The sequence below is a fragment of the Astyanax mexicanus genome, chromosome 2 (genome assembly GCF_023375975.1).
Source record: "Astyanax mexicanus isolate ESR-SI-001 chromosome 2, AstMex3_surface, whole genome shotgun sequence".
Classification (NCBI taxonomy): Eukaryota; Metazoa; Chordata; class Actinopteri; order Characiformes; family Acestrorhamphidae; genus Astyanax; species Astyanax mexicanus.
This window is the reverse complement of record NC_064409.1, coordinates 78,119,151-78,140,987: the sequence shown is the minus strand read 5'-3', so window position 1 is coordinate 78,140,987 and position 21,837 is coordinate 78,119,151. Positions and strand designations below refer to the sequence as shown.

At 39.1% G+C, this 21,837-nt stretch overlaps 1 protein-coding gene and 1 long non-coding RNA gene across 12 annotated transcripts in view; one reads left to right on the top strand and one right to left on the bottom strand.

Moving 5' to 3' along the window:
* Window positions 1–19,557, top strand: part of col22a1 (collagen, type XXII, alpha 1) — a 140,726-nt gene extending 121,169 nt beyond the window's left edge. For both annotated transcript variants that reach the window (XM_049474911.1, XM_049474910.1), the window contains 20 exons: window positions 2,266–2,379; window positions 2,822–2,875; window positions 3,907–3,960; window positions 4,055–4,108; window positions 4,372–4,425; window positions 5,340–5,393; window positions 5,662–5,715; window positions 5,809–5,862; window positions 5,953–5,997; window positions 8,569–8,622; window positions 9,561–9,614; window positions 9,725–9,778; window positions 10,091–10,162; window positions 10,376–10,411; window positions 10,505–10,549; window positions 11,844–12,023; window positions 12,210–12,276; window positions 14,299–14,481; window positions 14,594–14,671; window positions 15,895–19,557. In XM_049474911.1, the coding sequence (XP_049330868.1) occupies window positions 2,266–2,379; window positions 2,822–2,875; window positions 3,907–3,960; window positions 4,055–4,108; window positions 4,372–4,425; window positions 5,340–5,393; window positions 5,662–5,715; window positions 5,809–5,862; window positions 5,953–5,997; window positions 8,569–8,622; window positions 9,561–9,614; window positions 9,725–9,778; window positions 10,091–10,162; window positions 10,376–10,411; window positions 10,505–10,549; window positions 11,844–12,023; window positions 12,210–12,276; window positions 14,299–14,481; window positions 14,594–14,671; window positions 15,895–16,088 (1,554 nt within the window). In that variant the 3' untranslated portion in view covers window positions 16,089–19,557. The remainder of the gene's footprint in view (window positions 1–2,265; window positions 2,380–2,821; window positions 2,876–3,906; window positions 3,961–4,054; window positions 4,109–4,371; window positions 4,426–5,339; window positions 5,394–5,661; window positions 5,716–5,808; window positions 5,863–5,952; window positions 5,998–8,568; window positions 8,623–9,560; window positions 9,615–9,724; window positions 9,779–10,090; window positions 10,163–10,375; window positions 10,412–10,504; window positions 10,550–11,843; window positions 12,024–12,209; window positions 12,277–14,298; window positions 14,482–14,593; window positions 14,672–15,894) is intronic.
* On the bottom strand, window positions 19,547–21,041 carry LOC125799080 (uncharacterized). 10 transcript variants are annotated; one of them, XR_007437930.1, is made up of 6 exons: window positions 20,848–21,041; window positions 20,695–20,744; window positions 20,439–20,541; window positions 20,086–20,185; window positions 19,927–19,979; window positions 19,557–19,670 (listed from the first exon to the last, which is right to left on the bottom strand). It is a non-coding gene; the product is annotated as an uncharacterized LOC125799080 (long non-coding RNA). The 10 variants fall into 10 exon arrangements; XR_007437927.1 differs by having other exon boundaries at window positions 19,547–19,620; window positions 20,439–20,744; XR_007437922.1 differs by having other exon boundaries at window positions 20,439–20,744.
* Window positions 21,042–21,837: the final 796 nt, after the last annotated feature.

Below are 21,837 nucleotides of genomic sequence, written 5' to 3'. Positions count from 1 at the left end.
GGTGACATGTGCCCGTTTTGGCTGGTTGAAGACCAGACGTGCTGCTGCGTTCTGGATCATCTGGAGTGGTTTTACTACACAGGCCGGGAGGCCAGTTAGCAGGGCATTGCAGTAGTCGAGGCGTGAGATGACGACCGCTTGCACCAGGAGTTGGGTGGCCTGTTGCGTCAAGAACGGTCTAATTTTTCGGATGTTATAGAGCGCAAAGCGGCAGGACCGAGCAACCGAGGCCACATGGTGCGTGAAGGAGAGTTGGTCATCAACCAGAACACCCAGGTTCCTAGCAACCTTTGTCGGTGAGAGAGAGAGAGAGTCGATACTTATAGAGAAGTTGTGTTGAAAAGATGGTTTTGCTGGTATAACCAGAAGTTCAGTCTTTGAGAGATTTAATTGAAGGTGATGCTCCTTCATCCATGAGGATATGTCAGAGAGACACTGCGATATCCGTGCAGAGATTGAGTGATCTTCAGGTGAGAACGACAGGTATAGCTGGGTGTCATCCGCAAAGCAATGGTAGGAAAATCCGTGTGAGCGGACAACCTGACCAAGAGAGGTGGTGTATATGGAGAAGAGAAGGGGTCCCAGTACCGAACCTTGGGGAACCCCAGTGGATAAGGAGCGGGCTGAGGACAGCTGTCCTTGCCACGACACCTTGAACGAGCGCCCAGTGAGGTACGATCTAAACCATGACAGCACATTGTCTGAGATCCCCATGTTCGAGAGTATAGTTAGGAGGAAGTCATGGTTGACTGTGTCAAAAGCAGCCGAGAGGTCCAGCAGAATGAGCACTGAGGACTGACCTGCAGCTCTGGCAGTTTTCAACGCTTCAGTCACAGACAACAGAGCCGTCTCGGTAGAGTGTCCTTTCTTGAACCCAGATTGGTTCTGGTCCAGAAGGTCATTCTGGGAGAGGAAGCCAGAGACCTGATTTAGAACTGCTCTTTCTAGTGTTTTTGAGAGAAAGGGTAGCAGTGAGACCGGTCTGTAGTTATCAACCTGGGCGGGGTTGAGAGAAGGCTTTTTAAGCAGTGGTGTAACATGTGCTTGTTTGAAAGCAGTCGGGAATACACCAGAAGTTAAAGAGGCATTGATCGTGTAAGTGATAGCCGGAACGATTGCAGGTGCGATAGTTTGCAGAAGGTCTGAAGGAATTGGGTCAAGTGGACACGTAGTAGGGCGGCTACGTGTTAGGAGAGCCAGTGTCTCGTTCTCAGTGAGAGGAGCGAACGAGGAGAAAGCAACGCCTTCGGTGGAGGGACACCGGGCAGTAGAGGATGTAGTAGGACTGCTACATTGTGCATCAGTAAACTGGTTGCTGATGGCCGCCACTTTGCCAGTAAAGAATGAGGCAAGTGTTTCATCCGTAAGGCATGTAGCCGGAGGAGGAGGCGGAGGGTAGCAAATAGTTTCCGGGAGTTTTTGAGAGAGCAGAATCTATCTATCTATCTATATAAAATATGCATTCATTCATTCAGTCATTTATTCATTCATTAATGCATCCATCCTTTAACCACATTTATACCTTTATTGTTTTTTCCATCAATCCATCCATCCATAAATACAGTATCTGCTTAGATTATTCAACTAATGCATCCATCCCCCCATCCATTCATCCATCAATGGATACATAATATGCATAAATCCGTTCATCAATGCATTATTCCATCCATCCATTCATCCATCCATCTACCCACCAATATTCATGCACCTGTCCATCTTTTTTACCCATCCATCCATCCAATATATGCATATATCCTTTCATTAATGGATCCATCCATCCAACCATATTCATACAACATATTCATGTCCATCCATCGATCTGTCCATCTTTCAACCAGTCCATCAATCTATCTATTCATACATTTTCATACACCTGTCCATCTTTCCACCAATCAATCAATCCATAAAATATATAATCACACATCCATCCATCAATCCATCCGTACATACATACATACAGTATATGCACACATCCTTCCATCAATGCATAAATCCATCCATTCATCATCCACCTATATAGTATATGCATACATCCGTCCATCAATGCATGTGTCCTTCTATCCAGGCACCCATCTGTCTATCTTTCCATCCATTTATCCTGTCTATCTCTTCATCTATTTTTATAACTATTCATCATGCATACAGTGCATCTATCCATTCATCTATTGTTTCACTTATCCATCCATCTATCCATCTCTCCACCCATCCATCCTCCATTTACTGTATATTATATTTGTATTAATCTAACTTATTTATAACTCTTAGGGAATCTGCTCAGACTGCCCTCCTGGACCAGCTGGACCCCCAGGAATACCCGGACCTCCAGGAGACAAAGGCCTTACTGGACCTCCAGGAAAGAACGGGCAGGACGGATATCAGGTGATGCTGTGATTATTCTCTATATTAAACTTACAGAACAGCGTTTTCATTCCTAACAGAAGCTGTGCTGTGATGAACAGTGAGGGACTGGGGGAGTAGAGGGGGGTAAAGGTGTATCAGGGTGTTTTGGACAGCGAGCAGCTGCTGAGAGAGGTGTGGAGAGAGAGAGAGGGAGGGATAGAGAGAGGGAGGGAGAGAGGTGTGTCACTCGGGATGCCAGGATGGATTACACAGGTGACAGCTCACACTGTCACAGGAGGCCAAATGTGGCAGAGATGGAAGGCCTGACTTCAGTGATTTAGTGTGTGGGTGTGTGTGTGGGTGTGTGTGTTTGTGAAAGAGAGAGAGAGAAAGAGAGAGAGAGAGAGAGAGAGAGAGAGAAGAGAGAGAGAGAGAAGATCTTTTTTCCACTATTGTAACTAAAGCTGTTTTTTATTTGCAGGGTTTACCTGGGCCAACTGGACCCCCGGGACCACCAGGATCTGATGGAACAAAGGTGAGGTACACACACACACACACACACACTAACAGACACACACACACAGCTTATCTTAGTCCTGTAGAGAAGAACTGCCAATAGAATAGGACTCTATGAAGCATAATGCCTCCCTTAAGATCCATACAATACCTTCAAATGGGAAAAATTAGAATATCATTGAAAAGTTACTTTATTTCAGTAATTCCTTTTAAAATGTGAAACTCATATGTTATATAGATGTATTAAACACAGAGTGATCTACTTTAATTTTTTTATTATTGATTAAAGTTATGGATTTCAGTCAATGAAAACCCAAAAGTCAGAGTCTCTATATAAAATTAGAATATTATATTGTAAGACCATTTGGTACTTTTGGCAGTGTGGGCAGTGTGCCAAATCCTGCTGGAAAATGAAATCCACATCTTAATAAAAGTTGTCAGCAGCAGAGGGAAGCATGAAGTGCTGTAAGATTTTGTGGGAAAACAAAACTGCACTGACTTTAGACTTGATAATAAAACACAGTGGATCAACACCAGCAGATGATCAGCATGTCTCTCCAAACCATCACTGATTGGTGGAAACTTCACACTAGACCTCGAGCAGTTTGGACTGTGTGTCTCTCCACTCTTCCTCCAGACTCTGCTCCCTTCATTTACTTTAAATGAAATGTAAAATTTACTGATGATCAGTGATGGTTTGGAGAGACATGCTGATCATCTGCTGGTGTTGATCCACTGTGTTTTATATTTTATGAAGATGCGGATTTTATTTTCCAGCAGCATTTCTAGCATTGCTTTACTACAGACAAAGGGTTTTTTTTTTTTTACTGCAAAGTTTTATACAAATAAAGTAGAAAATAAAAAGTAGTATATTAAAGTGTATATGGAGAATATGGACATTTAAAATATTAATAAAAAAAAAATAACATTTTGATCAGATATTTTTAAAAGCCATGATTGGCATCTATCTACAACTAAGTACTCTTAGAATAATGTTTATGATATTTTCTATATTAATCTACATTTATATAATATATGTTTTAATCACAGGGTGTGAAGGGTGACAGAGGACCATCCGGAACCCCTGGAGATAAAGGAGAAAAAGTGAGTTGAGTTACCGAAGCCATTTCATTCTTTTCTTATCTCATTCTTTTCTCCAACACATTAGATTTGTCTGTATGTATTAATGTGTTTATAGGGACCCCCTGGACCACCTGGCTATCCTGGAGCAGCTGGAACAATGGGTCAACCTGTAAGTCCTTCTAGAAATCCCATTTATAATAAAGTGACCAATAAAACTGCTGCAGTGAAATGAAATTCAATTTAACTCATCATTAAATTAGATTGAATTAGATTTAACTGGCAAAATTAAGTAATGTAGTTACTTAGACTTGAGTGTGCACACACATAACATAGTTTGAGCTGCATTTTGAGCTAATATTCATATATTTCATCATTTCTATCTCTATCTGACACATGTAGCATCATATATGTTGTTGTTTTGTGTCTTCACAGGGTAATGATGGCAACCCTGGACCCGTAGGTCCTGCTGGACCACCAGGTGAAAAGGTAAATCCCAAGCATAGCTTTCATCACTGTCCAATGAAAAACAAGCATCTCAATTTTTGTCGATTTTTAGTTTAATACATAATTTTAACAGACAAGTTGTCTCATACACTGTGCCAAAATTTCTTGATGAAAGGACCAATAGAAATACTTTAAAATAACCTAAAATGTTCTCTTTTTTACATTGACTTCCATTGAAAGTTTAGAAGGTTTTTTCTCTCTTCTGTAAATTTCCTTATTTTTCAATAGACATCGACGCTATAAACTTTTTAATTTAAATTAAAGGGGACATATTATACAACACTCACTCATTGTGACATCACAATAAGTAAATCTCCATAGAAGAACCACCCTGGCTCCACCCCTTACCTGTCAACCCAAAATCCACCAAAGCCACACCCACTAGATCAGCTGAAGAAGCATTTCAATAGTTTTGTTTGAGAACCTCAGACAGCACACAGCAGGATTATCCAGCAGACTTCGTCTGAGGGAGGAATCTGTACCCACTGACTGTGGGTGTTTCTATCGCAGTTAAGCATGACATTTAGCACAACATCCAACAGTAACATGTGGTAAACATTCAGCATAAAATTAGGGCGTGGCCAGCAACAGCTTATTTGCATAAAAGTGGCTCATTAAATGGCCTTAAATGGCTCATTTTGAAAGGAACTGGTGAGATCTTTTTCTTTATGAGAAAAAGTGATTTTATATAAAGAACTTAATGAACATGTTTTGTACAGAACAAAGACCTATTCTAACTTGTGTAAAAAAGGTATAATATGTCCCCTTTAAAAAAAAAACTGGTTTCCAATATATGGTTTCTTAATTTGTACTAAAAATATAACTGGAGTAGTGGAGTATTTTCTTATCTATGGATCATTTTTAACCATTTCAGTGTTTTTTTTATGTATTTTCAGGGAAAAGAAGGAATGGCAGGCATCCAGGGTCCTCCAGGTCTACCAGGACTGATGGTGAAAATATAATGCAATACTTGCAATACATATGCATTTAATAACAACAGACATAAACCCACTTAAACTTTCCTTAAGATTCTTTTAGCAAGAATCAGTCGTTTACTTGTTTATTGATCTCTAAACATAATGTATTCTGCATTGTGTATCCTGATGGAGTAAAAATAATATAATGTTTTATATATATATATATATATATATATATATATATATATATATATATATATATATATATATATATATATATATATATAATATATGTCCATAGGGAATGATGGGAAAGCCTGGGAAAGATGGGCGGCCAGGAGAAGCAGGAGAGCCAGTAAGAGTCTTTTATTCTGCAAACTAAACTGTATATAGTAGAGTTTACTACAGTAAAACAGGGTTTAAAGGTGGGTGTGCTCCAATCTTTCAGGGTAAACAGGGAGAACCAGGACCTCCAGGACGAGACGGGCTGAGGGGACTTCCGGTAAATATGAACATTATTAATTATGAATATATCACTCCACGTTCTGTGCATTAAAAACTACAATTGATTCATTTTCTTTATTTCATCTAGGGCTTTAAAGGCCACAGAGGAGAACCTGGACCACCTGGATCAAAGGTTTGTGTCTAACTTCAACACTCTGACGATACAGAGCAATAATCAGTAACAGTGATAAGTAACAGCATTACTAACCAACATATGATGAAACATGTGTTTATGAAGTTTGGACACACGTTAATTATGTTCTGCATTGCAGATTAATGCTAAAGGAATCCAAATTATGAAGAAAAACATATGTAATTATGTAGTAAACCCAAAAAAAAACAATATGTTTTATATTTTAGATACTGTAAAATAGGCAGAGTCACCTGGAATTCAGGCTTTCAGTTAACAGCTGTGCTGAACTCATCAAGAGTTAATTACTTGAATTTCTTGTCTCTTAATAAAGTGTTTGAGAGCATCAGTTAAAGTAAAGTAGTGAAGAGGTAGAGTTACAGGTATACAGTGAATAGTGAATATTTGAGTAATGCTCTAATCCAGGTTATGAGAAGCAACAACTACTCAAAAAACTTTAAGAAGAAGTCAGTCAATCCAAAAGTCAATTTCATGCACAGTCTACAAAAATACAAATAAATAAACAAATAAAAACATCAAAAAAAGTATTAGTAATTATGATGGAACTGGCACTCATCAGGACTGCACCAGCAAAAGAAAGAGCAAGAGTTTCCTCTGTTGTTCACCAATTATCCCTGATGATTATTGCGCATGGGAAAGACTCTTCATCCTCGTCCTCGGTCTTGGTTTAGTCTCGGAGGGACTGAAATATAATCTGAGTGTTGAGCCAAAACACACAGAGCATCAAACCCGTCAACACGCAGTTAGTCCCTGACAGCAGTGGCTGTATAAGCCTGTGTTACTGTCAGTGTAAACGCCATCTGGAGAGGAGAACTCAGAGGTCGTTCCAGGCCAGACTTGGCCCAGATCCACAGACTGAGCAGCTCTGAGATGGAGATGATTTAGGATTCACTGATTCTTCTTCAGAATCACTCAAATCAAATGTATTTGTATAGTGCTTTTAACAACTGGTGTTGTCACAAAGCAGCTTTACAGAAACATGATCACAGGACAAAGACTGCATCCAGAAACCCAAAAGTGTCTCCTTTTTCCTACCGATCCTCCTCCTCTCCTCCGTGACCCGTGACGCCATCTCCATGACGCCATCTCGCCACCTGTCCGAATACCGTAGGAGACGAAAGAAGCTGCTTAATATCCACCTCGAATAGGCTTCCAACGGAGGATACATGAGAGCATCCTACTCCTGAAGACTTTTATGGATTTTTGAATGACATCACTGCATCCACGCTCACAGAGCACGCAAAAAAAAAGTCACAAACGTATTAATTATCTAGGTTTCTTATCTAATTAAACAGCCAGTAAAACAGTATTTTAATTTATAGTTTAGATAAGCTGTATGTTCAGTAAAACCTATGACCCTATTTGTAATATTTATATATATATATATATATATATACAAATAGGGTCATAGGTTTTCCTGAATATACAGCTTATCTAAACTATAAATTATAATATTGCTTTACTTTATATATTTGTTTATTACATTCAATGACATCATATTTCACTATTACAATAATTTAATATTTACATATGCAACCTTCATCAATAGCTAATCAGGCTGCACTTTAAAGCTTAATATGCTTGTCAAAGTTATGATCTCTAAAATTTGGAATTGTGTTTATTGATTTCTCGTTTTTATTTCTGTATGCTGGAGCTCTATCCAGGAGCTGTGATTGGCTGGGCAGTATCCGGCATGTGCTGAAAGTGAGCGTTGTGATTGGCTCAGTTCATCGCTAGTCAACATCCTATCTAAAAGGGTCCCATTTCCTCAATTACAGCTCCTTCCCTCCATTCCTCCTCTTCTCTTCTCTTCTCTCCTCGATTCCTCCGCCTTCTTCCAGGGTAGGAGAGGAGAAGTAAGAGAGGAGGAGTAGGAAAGAAGGAGTAGCAAAAGTTTCTGGACGCAGCCAAAGAATCAGGCAAAACATTAAACATAGAAAATACAGAATACAGAACCCCCAGTGAGCGAGGAGGCAAGGAAAAACTCCCTCAGAGCTGCAGGAGGAGGAAGAAACCTTGGGAGGACCAAGACTCACATTTAAGGGGGGACCATCCTACCACTGGTCAAACGTCTTTTAAATTAAAATTTAAAAAGTCTTTATACATCCACATAGGTTTTATATATTCAGTATATGCCACTAATGGAAGCAGTTAGAGTTCATGTAAGCTTGGATGTAATCTGTAGTGGAGAGTAAGATGGACGATGAGCAGCTGATCAGAAACTTCCATCAGTCTGGATGGACAGGGGACATGAGAGTCTGAGGGTCCAACATCCATCGGTATCGGGTCAGACAGGTGGGCAGTCAGTAACTCGGAGGAAGGCAGAGAGATGGAATTAGTTTTGACTGGATTTATATAAAAAAAAACAGAGAATATAAAACATTATCAGAGTGTGATTATCTATCTAATGACTTAAGCAGATCTGAATAAAACCGCCTAACTAAAGGGAGAGAGCCAGAAGGTAACATAGACACGGAGGCTCCCTGAAATAACTGTGCTGCAGGTGATTTTTAATGTAATTTTGTGTATTTTATTTACATCTCTTTCTTTCAGGGCGATGAGGGGAAACAGGGACCAACTGGGCGAGAGGGTCCACCTGGAAAAGATGTGAGTTAATGTACAGCATAAGATGCTCAATAACTTAGCTCAATGCTAAGTATTTGTGTAGGGTTATTATTTTAAGATGAATAAACCAAATGGAATGTCAGAGACCTGCCTGTGTTTGCTAGATTAGATCAGCATATGAAGAGTTTATTAAACTCAGCAATTTCTTACAGCACGTTTCTCATTATATGGTGTTAATTGACTGATTTGTTAATATTACAATTTAGTAAACTGGTTTAGAAGAAAAGACAAAAACATCATCAATCATTTTTTACTGTTTACTGTTTTTACTGTTATTTGTTAATATTGCTATTTTTTGAAGCCTGGGAAAACATGTCCTAATCGTTAAACAAATACATTGGAACGAGTGCTAAGCTAATAGCTTTCCAATGACTGTGTGGATTTTTATTTTATATGGTTAACATGAAATCTAAGGAAACAGAAGTATTATTTTTTATTTATTCTTACTGGGGTTGGATGGATTAATGGATGGATGGATAGATGGCTGTTTATTAGCTGAAAGATTAAAGCTGTACAGAGCTAGGATAGTAACGCTAGCTGAGCTTATTAGCTAACTTAGCCCCATTCTCTAGACAAATATTTCATTTTGTTTTGTTTTATATTTTTACTGTGCTTACTTTTATTTGTTATGCTAAAGTTCAATTCTTATCACATTTATTCCCTTTTACTTTCCTAATAATTTCTTATTTTGTTTTCTTATTTGTTGTATACCTTATTTTAAAGTATCTTATACATCTTATTAAAATAATGGGTCTTTTTTGTTTAATTATTATTTTTTTTTTATTAATTTAATCCCTTCCCTATGTATTGGCTCAGCTACATTCTAACTGAGGGCCAGCTTTAATGTACTCTGAATTTAAAAAAATGATTGATTGATTGATTGATTGGTTGATTGATTAATTAGTTTTTCTATCTTCTAGGGAAAAGTTGGACCTCCTGGACTGGAAGGAGTTAGAGGACCTCGAGGAGAATCGGTGAGAAAGCTCTTTTACACTATTTTTCACTTGACTGTAGGGAAAGTGAGTTGAAAACTGGAATGTAGAAGAAACTAAGAGTTGACTTGACTTTCTCTTCGTCTTTGAAGGGTAAACCCGGAGAGCCTGGACCGTCTGGAAAGCCTGGAGCGTCTGGGAATCCGGTGAGTTCACTGACCGCATGCTCTTATAGAAACTCATCCTGATCTGTAGCCAGTTTGGTGTTTTTTTGCTGTTTTACCCTTGAATTCTGAGGCTTTTTTAATGAAATGACCCACAAAACTTAGTTTTTTTATATACGTATGAATAACCATCTTCTTCTTCTGCTTCTGGCGTTTTTCCCTCCAAAAGATTTGTACCAGATTTTGTCCAGCTCAGTATTAATCTCCCTGAATCCCGATTAATGAGCGGCGCAGTGCGGACGGGCCTAAGCCGTGTGGATTTTGGGATAATTCTGATTTTTTTGTGCTACTCAGGGTCTTCCTGGCAACAAAGGCGAGACGGGAACGCCGGGATTACCCGGTTTCATAGGTCCAAAAGGACCGTCGGTAAGCAGAAGCTTCCCTTAAGATTTCAAATCTATGTTTTTCTGTTTGTGTCAGCACTAGCTTATCCTTACGGAACAATCGGAGCAGGCTGGAGTCTCTTAATTCCACTATAAAGCTGCTCTGAGTTTTTTGTAGCTTTGATTTGAGGAGTTTTGGTGTTATAAAGGGTTTTTGAAGCTCTGATGATAACACGTTTCTCCCTCCTCAATCCAGGGCCCGCCCGGTCCCATCGGCCCCGAGGGCAAACAAGTAAGTACTCGCTCTCAGAAACACTGAGAATCGTCCTTTTTACAAGTTATCTCTCAGCCAATGAGGACGAGGCTGACTGTCGCTGTTTTACAGGGAATGCCGGGAAGACATGGAGACAGAGGAAACAAGGGAGAGAAGGTGATTATGAAGTTTTAAGAAGTAGGACAGCGCAAAACTTTATACACTCTAAAGTCTTTCTCTAAAGTCTCTAAAATCTAACACCCTGCACAAGGCATGTCCGATGCTCATAGCTATCTCACACCCCACCAACAGTCTATTTTCATGTCTTGCGTCTATGCCATTAAAATAGCACGACGGAGTTTATATCTACACAGATGGGTGTAAATGAGCTGCCCACGCACTTTTACAGCTGTAATGAGAAATGCAGAAGTGCTGCGCTGTTAAAATAGCAATCCGCCAAAGTTAGAGCACAGCTGGCTCTTAAAAAGGGAATGGTCACAGAACAAGAAGAACAAGAAACTAATGTCTATTTAATTATATATATTTAGTATCATACCTGAGGAAACAGAATGGAATTATTATTTAGATAGATATAGATATATAGAAAAAAACATGATTGAAAGAATTAAGAGAATTAGTACAAGCCCTTTTTTGCGTTTTGAGCTGTGCAAGGTTTTTTCAATCTGTAAATCTGGTGCCCAGTTGATGGCTCACTTATAGCTTGCTACAATTGGGTGCTATAATCCTGGGTATGGGTATAAACTTTAGTACTAACCATTATAACAGTTAACACCATTGTAGTTACTAATAAATGTATAATTTAGCTAATTAATAAACTTATCAGTTAATGTGTTCAAGTAAATGTCTGGTGTGTAATTATCTTGGCATTGGAAAATACAGGTGTGCCACTGACTTATTAAAACCCTGACAACAGTCAACAGTCAATAATCCTTGTCTATTCAGGTGTGCTTTGTACAAGTACACCCCTGCACCTTACACGAACACACACAGACGCACTGCAGCGTGCAAATCTAGCTTTTACATCAACAATAAACAGAATAGAGAATAAAATAATGTTGCTGTTTCTTTAAATGAGCTGCTGGTGTATCTTCACAGTGTGAACACGCAGGTCAGTATCCTCTGCTAAGACACACAAAAAAGCACCGCACTGTTAAGATGCGAATCTGCCAAAGTCAGAGCTCATCTGCCTCTTAAAGGGAATGATAACTGGCACACTGATTGGTTTATTTCACATTACACCCAAAATTAACCACACCCATGATTAATTAAGAGCATTAGTTCATGCCTTTTACACATTTGCATACCAAAGACACACCGACACGCCCTAAATCCCCTAAAAATGATTAAAAAAAAACTAATAGAAGGGAAGTCCTCACTATAAAAGTTCAACCATTTAACCATTAACCATCAAAAACCTCATCAGTGTTTCTGTATGTGTTCTGTTCTCTAGGGTGACAATGGAATAAAGGGAGACAAAGGTCCAACTGGAGATCCAGGCATGCCAGGGAACCCAGGACCTCCAGGCAGGAAGGGCCACACTGGGATGATGGGAATGTCTGGACCACCAGGTGAGGTTGGTCCAGTTGGGCCACCTGGAACACCGGGCCAGCCTGGACTTCCAGGACAGAGGGTGAGACACATTATTTTATAGTATTTACAGTATTTTATGACTTATTTAACGTTTTGTGACATTTTGGAAGTCCATTTTTCACATATGGGCTGGAGAAAGTGAACATACTTTTTTTTTATAAAGTTCCAAAATGAGTGGGAACACCAGTACAAATACAAAACTGATGCAGATTTGATGTTTCTTCAGGGAGAAACACCATCGCTGGAATCAATGCGGAGAATGATTCAGGAGGAACTCGCCAAACAGCTCGAAGGTGGGATTACTCTTAGAGCTCTCTTAGTTTTTTTTTTTTTTCATGTAGTTTAAAGGCTGGCTGCAGGGCTAGGCAGCCTCCAGCCACTAGAGGGGGCAGTAGGCTTAATCAGCAACACCTGTAGCTGTCTTTAAAAGAGGGAAGAACACAAGCCAGCGTTTCCACTGTATTTATGTCTGTGTTAGTGTGTGTGAACAGCTGAGTGGCTGATATTCTTACTTCCCTTGAGCTCTCGGGTCTTTAGAATTTTTTTCCTTTCTTTTAAGCTTGTGTAACTAAAGTAACAAAAAAAGAACATCAGCTAAAAACTTACATTTAACTGTGGAACGAAGGAACAATTTAGTTTTTAGTTTTTTTTTTTATTTTGTTTTTCCATTTTCATATATTCTTTGGAAAGCTAGCTTCCTCCCTGGCATCCTTTGTTGTTTTCCCACCAAATTCCACACAATAGGTGTGGACTTTTGTTTTGCTCTCCACCTGTTTTTGGGACCCACTCCTTTTAAGCTTGTCCTGACCATTTTACTTCCCAGAAATCAATATTTGGTGGAATAACCCTGATTTTTAATCACAGTTTTCATGCATCTTGGCATCATGTTCTCCTCCACCAGTCTTACACACTGCTTTTGGATAACTTTTTTATTTTTTTCTGGAGTCCCACAGGCTTCTATTTTAGGGCCTATGGGATTGATAGTAATTGAGAGCGTTATCCCTGATTACAACATCACTGTTTCCTAGACCTGTGCTACATCTAGCATTAACTACCTAGCATAAACTGTTGCCTAGATGCAGTTTTGTAGAGCAAATGCCTTCATGTACATTTAAACCAACTCAATCAGAACTAGCCTAGCATTTAACCACAAGTTTAAAAACTAAATGTAGTTTAAATCTGCGAACATCTACCAACATCTAGCCAAAATCTAACTACATCTATCCACTAGGGGGCTACTAGTGAGTGCCAGTTTAACTGCAAATCACAAAGCAATATGTGCTGTTTATTATATTAAATCAGTGTATTATATGCTTGACTGTTTTACCACCAGTACTAAAATGTTAATGCACTGAACTACTTACTGTAAAAGAAAATCTTAAACCTAAAATAAATTATATATGGATGACCACAAGACTATATGGATGACCTCAAGCCATCAAACCAAGCTGGACTGCTTGAGTGCAGGCATAAAGTTATCCAAAAGCAGTGTGTAAGACTGGTGGAGGAGAACAGATCAAATACTGATTTCTGAGCTCTTAAAAGTTTATGAATATAAACTTGGTTTCTTTGAATTATTTGATTTCTGAACCCACAAGTTTAACAACTAAATATAGTTAAAACCTGCAAACATCTACCAACATCTAACGACATCTATCCACTAGGGGGCTACTAGTGAGTGCCAGGTTAACTGCGAACCACACAGCAACATGTGCTGTTTATTATACTATATTAAATTAGTGTCCTTTATTCTTGACTGTTTTACCACAATACTAAAATTTTAATGTACTTAACTACTTACTCTGATAATACATTATAATGCATTAATGTAATGCATGCATTATGATTTTTTACACCAGGAGTAAAGGCATAAAGTTATCCAAAAGCAGTGTGTAAGACTGGTGGAGGAGAACAGACCAAGTATTGATTTCTGAACTCTTAAAAAGTTTTTAACAACTAAATGTAGTTTAAACCTGCAAACATCTAGTAAAAAACTACATCTGGCCTCTAGGAGGGTAATAGTGAGTGCCATGTTAACTGCGAACTGCAAATTAGTGTACTAAATGCTTGTCTGTTTTACCATAATACTAAAATACCTTACTTAACATACTTAACTTCTTACTCTGGATATATAATGCATTAATGTAATGCATGAATTTCAGTTCTAATCTGTAAAAAATCCTAAAATAAATTAAAATAAATAAAAATTGTTTACAGAAAATCCTGTATATAAATGTTAAATCCTGTTTTCATATTCTAATAAATTTTTGATAGTTTTAATCCCAGTGTTATTATTTGTTTTAATGCAATTCCAGCCAAAATGGCCTACCTCATGGCCCAGTTCCAGCCCACACATGTTAAAAGTACAGCAGGTCGACCGGGCCCACCTGGACCACCAGGTAAAGACGGATCTCCTGGAAGACCAGGACCACCTGGAGAGTCCGGCATTCCTGGTCAAAATGGAGCAGAAGGTCCCAGAGGTCCAATGGGTCCTAAAGGTACTGTGTGATGGAGGAAATGCTTTAATTTTTAAATTTTAAATTAATCTGATTATAATAATCTGTTAGATTAGATTTAATCTTGACTACTGCTGTTGTGGTTGAATGGCAGGTGAACGAGGCAGCAAAGGAGATAAAGGAGAAGATGGAGTTGGACAGAGAGGAGAGCCTGGTGCCATTGGTCCAGCAGGTAAGACTTAGTCTAACACACTGCCACTATGATCAGGAGTTTGCTGGTTTAATCCCGGTCATGCAGCTTGCATCAGCTGCCGGAGCCCTGAAAGAGGGCAAAATTGGTCTTGCTCTCTCTGGGTGGGTACAGTAGTAGATGGTGCTCCTTCCCCTCATCACTCCTAGGGTGATGTGGATCAGCACAAGGCTGCGTCTGTGAGCTGATGTATCAGAACCGAGTTGCTGCACTTTCCTCCGAGCGCTGTGATGCTACTCGGTAATGCTGCATCAGCAGCAGCTCAAAAAGAGGCGGAGTCTGACTTCACATGTATCAGAGGAGGTGTGTTTTAGTCTCCCTCACCCTCCTGGTGTTGTGGCATCACTTGTGATGAGGGGGATTTACAGCTGAGTAGCAGATGAATGGGTGGGATAATTGGCCAGATAAATTGGGAGAAAATGGGAGGGAAAAAAATAAAAATACAGGAAAAACACAGCCATCCAAACTGAAAAAAAGTTTAGTTATACAGTGAATAGTGAATATTTGAGTAATGTTCTAATCCAGATTATGAGAAGCAAGAACTACTCAGTCACCGCAAAGACCATCAAAAACAACATGATGATGAAACTGGCTCTCATTAGGATAACAGAATGTTCTGAGATGTCACAGAATGTTCTCTGATGTCACAGAATGTTCTCTGGTGTCATGGAATGTTCTGTGATGTCACAGAATGATCTCTGTTTGTTGTATTGTTTATTTTAGTGATTTTCATTATATTAAAATGTTCTGTATTGTAGATTAATACTAAACTCATTCAGATTATTAAGAAAGACATATGGAATTATTTAGAATATGTTTTATGTTTTAGATTTTTTTAAGTAGCTCCTCTTGATCAGTTTTACTCATCTCTGCTGGATTTTCTCAGTCAGTTTTAAAAGGTAGAGTCTCCTGAAATTCAGGCTTTCAGTTAACAGCTGTGCTGAACTCATCAAGAGTTAATTACTTGAATTTCTTGTCTCTTAATAAAGTGTTTGAGAGCATCAGTTAAAGTAAAGTAGTGAAGAGGTAGAGTTACAGGTATACAGTGAATAGTGAACATTTGAGTAACGTTCGAATCCAGGTTATGAGGAGCAACAACTACTCAACTAAATATAGACATTATGATGTTACTACATGATTCCTTATGTGTTCCACCATAATCTGGATGACGTTCATTAATTAATTGATAATATTTTCTTGTGCAGGTCCAGCCGGAATGCCCGGATACGGGAAAGATGGCCTTCCGGGAGCTGCAGGAGCTCAGGGTGAACCTGGACATCCAGGACCTCACGGCCAGCCAGGACCAGCTGGACCTCCAGGGCAGTGCGACCCCTCTCAGTGTGCCTACTACGCCAGCCTGGCATCCCGACCTCACACTAAAAACGTCAAGGGCACCTAATCCCTTCTTCATCATCAACCTGGACCTATTTATGAACTCGGAGATTCGGTGAAGCCACGGCGTTTCCTGTGCGTGTCCGGGGAACGTCGGTTCGGGAAAGCTGAGACATGCGTAGTTTGAGTGTGTTGTGGAGGTGTGTGAGTGTGTGGATGTGTATGTGTATGTGTGTGTGTGTGTGGATGAGTGTAGGAATGTGTGTATGTCCTGCCATGTGTTGGTTGTTGGGTGGGCAGGAATTGTTTTATTTTTATTTTTATTTTGTATTTTTATTACTGATTTTAAGGCTAGTTTAGGCTGATTAAATATAGATTAATGTAGATTAACTTCATCCAGGGATCAGGGATATTTGCTCTCATTGTGATTAGTGTGTGCAGCTTGTTATTTTTATTTTTATTATAATTTTTTTTTTATTATTGAACATATCTATGCAATTATTCCTCATATAAAATATAAGGTACCCCTTAAAAACTACCCTGGTCTGAGGTGCTGTAGAGTGACGCCACCGCCTCCTGCTCAGGCAGCGATGGACTGATGGAGATAAATTAGGCTGGAGAATTGATTTATGGTGAAGGAGTGGTCTGGAGTCAGGATGGGGCAGTTATCTCTTTAAAAGATTTAGCTTCTGGAGTTTTATTGATGAACAGGGAAGAGCAAGGCAAGGAGACACAAGTGAAACGTTAGATTAGACACCTGGGGCCTCATGTACTAAAGGTGCGTACGCACAAAAACATTGCGTACGCCATATTTCACGCTCACGGTCAGATGTACTAAATTTGACTTGAACGTGAGAAAGTGCGTTCCCCCACGGAACTTTTGTTTCGGGCGTACGCCTTTTTTTGTGCGTATGTTTTGTGTTTTTGTCATTTGGCGACACTTAGAGGCGATGCATTGAAATTACAACTATTAAGACATCCTTTATGCACACATTGTAGTAAGCATTACTGGGTAAAATAAAGTTAATAAATCAGACAATTTCATTGGCTTACATAAATAATCGTTCAACGTGTTTCCACTTAGCCTAGATTATATAAACATGCATAAAAGTTTGCGCTGAAGTTGTTGGAGTTGGCAACGTTGGCATTATTGGAAAATATTGCTAATGGCCAAATTCATTGAGAGCGCATTTTCCACGACCATTATGTTTTTTTGGCCCATGATGATGACTGGCTTATAAGCCGTTTTAGATTTCCAAGAGCATAGGAGGATAAGAAAACAAGCTGAGTGCGTGACGGGCGGCTTCTTGGTAAGCAACTCATTTAAAGCATTTAAATAAAAGCATTTATTATCCCTCTTAGAATAATACAATTTAAAACATGGGTAATTATATGCTACGCATATATCATATTAATAATAATATAATAATAATAATTTTTATTATTATTAATTTTTTATTATTATTATAACTTTATACTCTGCGTAATTGAGGGAGGAGTCATGGCAGGTGTGTTGTTTTCGTGCATTTGCGCTTGATTTCAATTTGATTGCGATGTACTAAGAGAAAGTACGTGGGATTCTGCCTACGCACGGTTTGATAAATGCGGATTTTGTTGTGCGTACGGAACTTTTCAGGTCTGAGCGTACGGAACATTTTAGTAGGAAGTCCACGCAAGTCTTGAAAAAAAAGTACATGAGGCCCCTGGTCTCTTCATGCATCTTGAAAATTAGGATTAAATATGAATAATCGAACATCTTCACATTAAAAATGGTGAAATCACATATTGGGTCCTATTGTACAATCTGTGCAAGGTGCATCATAATGCTTGTTGCTATCTTTCACCCTGCCAACAGTCTATTTTCACACCTTGTGCCCATGCTGTTAAAATAGCTTCAGAGTTTAGGAATAAATCTACTAAACTGATGGGTGTGGTGGTCTGGAATTTTGGCGTACGTGTTTCTATCTTGGCGGCAGGAAATGCAGTTGCGCCTCTGACTTATTAAAACCCTGACAACAGTCAACAATCAACAGTAACTGATCAAAAAAAGGTTTCATGTTGAAGCAGGTGTCGACCCAAGCTGGTCATTTTGTTCAAATTTGTGTGGGTACCAGCTAATAATCTAGCTAGTAAAAGACATGAGCTCATCCAAAACACATTTAAAACCAACCTGAAACAAGCAGAACTCCTCCCATCACAAATTTAAACTCCTCCTGATACAACAGAAACCAAAACAGAAACCAGTAATAATATCCATGTAATTAGTGAATTTGACAGTATATTGACAGCTGGGTCGGTTCGAGACCAGATCACATTCTCACCACAAGCGAACCAGACTCCAGAGTTGGTTTGAAACCCGACTAAGATCACCTGTTTTGGTCCAAATCCGAGTTTGATTACTGATTTCACCAAAATCAGTACACAAAATGTTTTAACTGAACCAAACAGTGCCGGTATGAAAACGCTCCTACTGTACTCCCACATCTCCAGCTCAGCCTCCTGTCAGCTAATTAAAGGCACCTGAAGGCGGAGTCTGTTTTTAAAACTTGAACAAAATGACCACAGGCTTCAACCAGGGACTCAAATCAACGTGGGTGATGACCAGCTGTCCAATGTTCACAGCCAGAGGTCACCCCTGATCTGCTTAAATAACAAATACAGAATTTAATCTGTTTTGTTCATCAAGAGCAGGGCTCTTCAATCCTGGTCCTTGACGTCCTCGGCCATGCAAATATATGGATTCCCGTCTTCCAACACACCTGATTCAACCAATCAGCTCATTAACAAACCCTCTCAGAGAGTCAGTGGGTATAAAAAGGCAAGCAATCCTCTAAAATGGGTTTTGCAAAGGGTTCCCAGCATGCAGACCAAAGAACACTGTTCTAGAGGGACATTTTAGATGAGATTTTAGAGGATCAAACCTGGACAAATTATTGAGAACTTTCTTTGCTGGATTATTTTACCACTATATACCACCTCTGTTTTACACTACACTTCTAATGGATGCATTTGGCTAATTTAAGCTGTTCCCACTGCTGAGAGAGTACTTCCAATAGAATAGCACACTCTGGAGCATGTAGATACACAGAAACCTAATGGAACCATGCCTAATTCCATCCAATACATTGGGATGGGTGGGGATGCAATGCAATCAAATTCTCACAGAAATGCAGTGTCCAAAATCTTTTACACTGTAAACCCTAATAAGTTAAGTCTACTCAAATTATTAGAGAATATTTGTTGCTTCAAACGAACTAAGTTTTCAAAAAATATATATTAATTTATAATACTTAATGGAGCATTATTAAATTCAACAGACAAACCGCTCTATCTTACTGGTTTAAATGTATTGCAATGATTAAATTAAGTTGTTTTTTACGCAACATATGCATAATGTAGTTGGTTTTATAGCCAAAAATTCGAAATTAAAGGGACACCATCAAAAAATTAAATTAATATAGACTATTAAAAGTACCTTACATTAGAAGTCTTTTGTCAAAATCATTAATTCCCATGAATAAGCTTTAGAGTGAACTGTGTTAAGAACACAGCCAACACAGAGTTACTGCAGCTCAGAAAACGATGCTTGTTCTTACAGCCTACAACACAGAGTTACTGCAGCTCAGAAAACGATGCTTGTTCTTACAGCCTACAACACAGAGTTACTGCAGCTCAGAAAACGATGCTTGTTCTTACAGCCTACAACACAGAGTTACTGCAGCTCAGAAAACGATGCTTGTTCTTACAGCCTACAACACAGAGTTACTGCAGCTCAGAAAACGATGCTTGTTCTTACAGCCTACAACAAAGAGTTACTGCAGCTCAGAAACTGATGCTGCTTGTTCTTATAACCTACAACATAGAGTTACTGCAGCTCAGAAACCGATGCTGCTTGTTCTTATAACCTACAACATAGAGTTACTGCAGCTCAGAAACTGATGCTGCTTGTTCTTATAACCTACAACATAGAGTTACTGCAGCTCAGAAACCGATGCTGCTTGTTCTTATAACCTACAACATAGAGTTACTGCAGCTCAGAAACCGATGCTGCTTGTTCTTATAACCTACAACATAGAGTTACTGCAGCTCAGAAACTGATGCTTGTTCTTACAGCCTACAACACAGAGTTACTGCAGCTCAGAAACTGATGCTTGTTCTTACAGCCTACAACACAGAGTTACTGCAGCTCAGAAAACGATGCTTGTTCTTACAGCCTACAACACAGAGTTACTGCAGCTCAGAAAACGATGCTTGTTCTTACAGCCTACAACACAGAGTTACTGCAGCTCAGAAAACGATGCTTGTTCTTACAGCCTACAACACAGAGTTGCTGCAGCTCAGAAAACGATGCTAGTTCTTACAGCCTACAACAAAGAGTTACTGCAGCTCAGAAACTGATGCTGCTTGTTCTTATAACCTACAACATAGAGTTACTGCAGCTCAGAAACCGATGCTGCTTGTTCTTATAACCTACAACATAGAGTTACTGCAGCTCAGAAACTGATGCTTGTTCTTACAGCCTACAACACAGAGTTACTGCAGCTCAGAAACTGATGCTTGTTCTTACAGCCTACAACACAGAGTTACTGCAGCTCAGAAAACGATGCTTGTTCTTACAGCCTACAACACAGAGTTACTGCAGCTCAGAAAACGATGCTGCTTGTTCTTATAACCTACAACATAGAGTTACTGCAGCTCAGAAACTGATGCTTGTTCTTACAGCCTACAACAAAGAGTTGCTGCAGCTCAGAAAACGATGCTAGTTCTTACAGCCTACAACAAAGAGTTACTGCAGCTCAGAAACTGATGCTGCTTGTTCTTATAACCTACAACATAGAGTTACTGCAGCTCAGAAACCGATGCTGCTTGTTCTTATAACCTACAACATAGAGTTACTGCAGCTCAGAAACTGATGCTTGTTCTTACAGCCTACAACACAGAGTTACTGCAGCTCAGAAACTGATGCTTGTTCTTACAGCCTACAACAAAGAGTTACTGCAGCTCAGAAACTGATGCTTGTTCTTACAGCCTACAACAAAGAGTTACTGCAGCTCAGAAAACAATGCTTGTCCAAGAGTCGAAGCAATTAATCATAATATATGATCTACAGGTTTATCCAAAGTAGCTGGGGGGAATCACTACACACTGCTGGTGAGTGTCAGAACATGGGGGACAGACTAAGTTTGAAAATAGCTTTAAACCTAGTTATTATAAGTTGGTTCAACTCATTGTATTTAGGCTCACAAACGTTCAGCAGATTTGGAACAACTTATGGGTTTAGAGTGTAGATGAGTTTCTCTGGACAGTAGAGACAGTTACTCCCACAAAATCAGCATTGATCTCATTTTTAAAACCCTTAATTTCTTAAGAAGTGGTGATTACAGTGATTACATAAATGAATGAGCAGGTGTCCCAATGCTTTTGTCCATATATAGTGTATAAGAGTTATGGCCTGGTGCTAAATTGAAATTGAGGAAAGTCTGATATAAATATAAACAGAGCCCGTCTACGTACTGTAATTAATGAAGAAATGATTGTGTCTGTTTCTCACCATCACCCAGAACAGAGCTGAACTGGTCCGGGTGATGTTCGGACAGTCTATAACCGTTTTATACCAATTTACAACAGTGTTTTCAGTTTATTTGCTTTATTTTTGTAGTTTTTTTCTGCTTGTTTGTGCTTGCTCAGCCTTGCTCGGCTTCAGAAACGATAAAAGACACGCGCTAACGATGGGACGTGTTTTGACAAGCTAGCTCATTACCCTCGCATAATCATGTAAATGAAGAGTGCTATATTTCTTTTTTTTATCGTAAGTA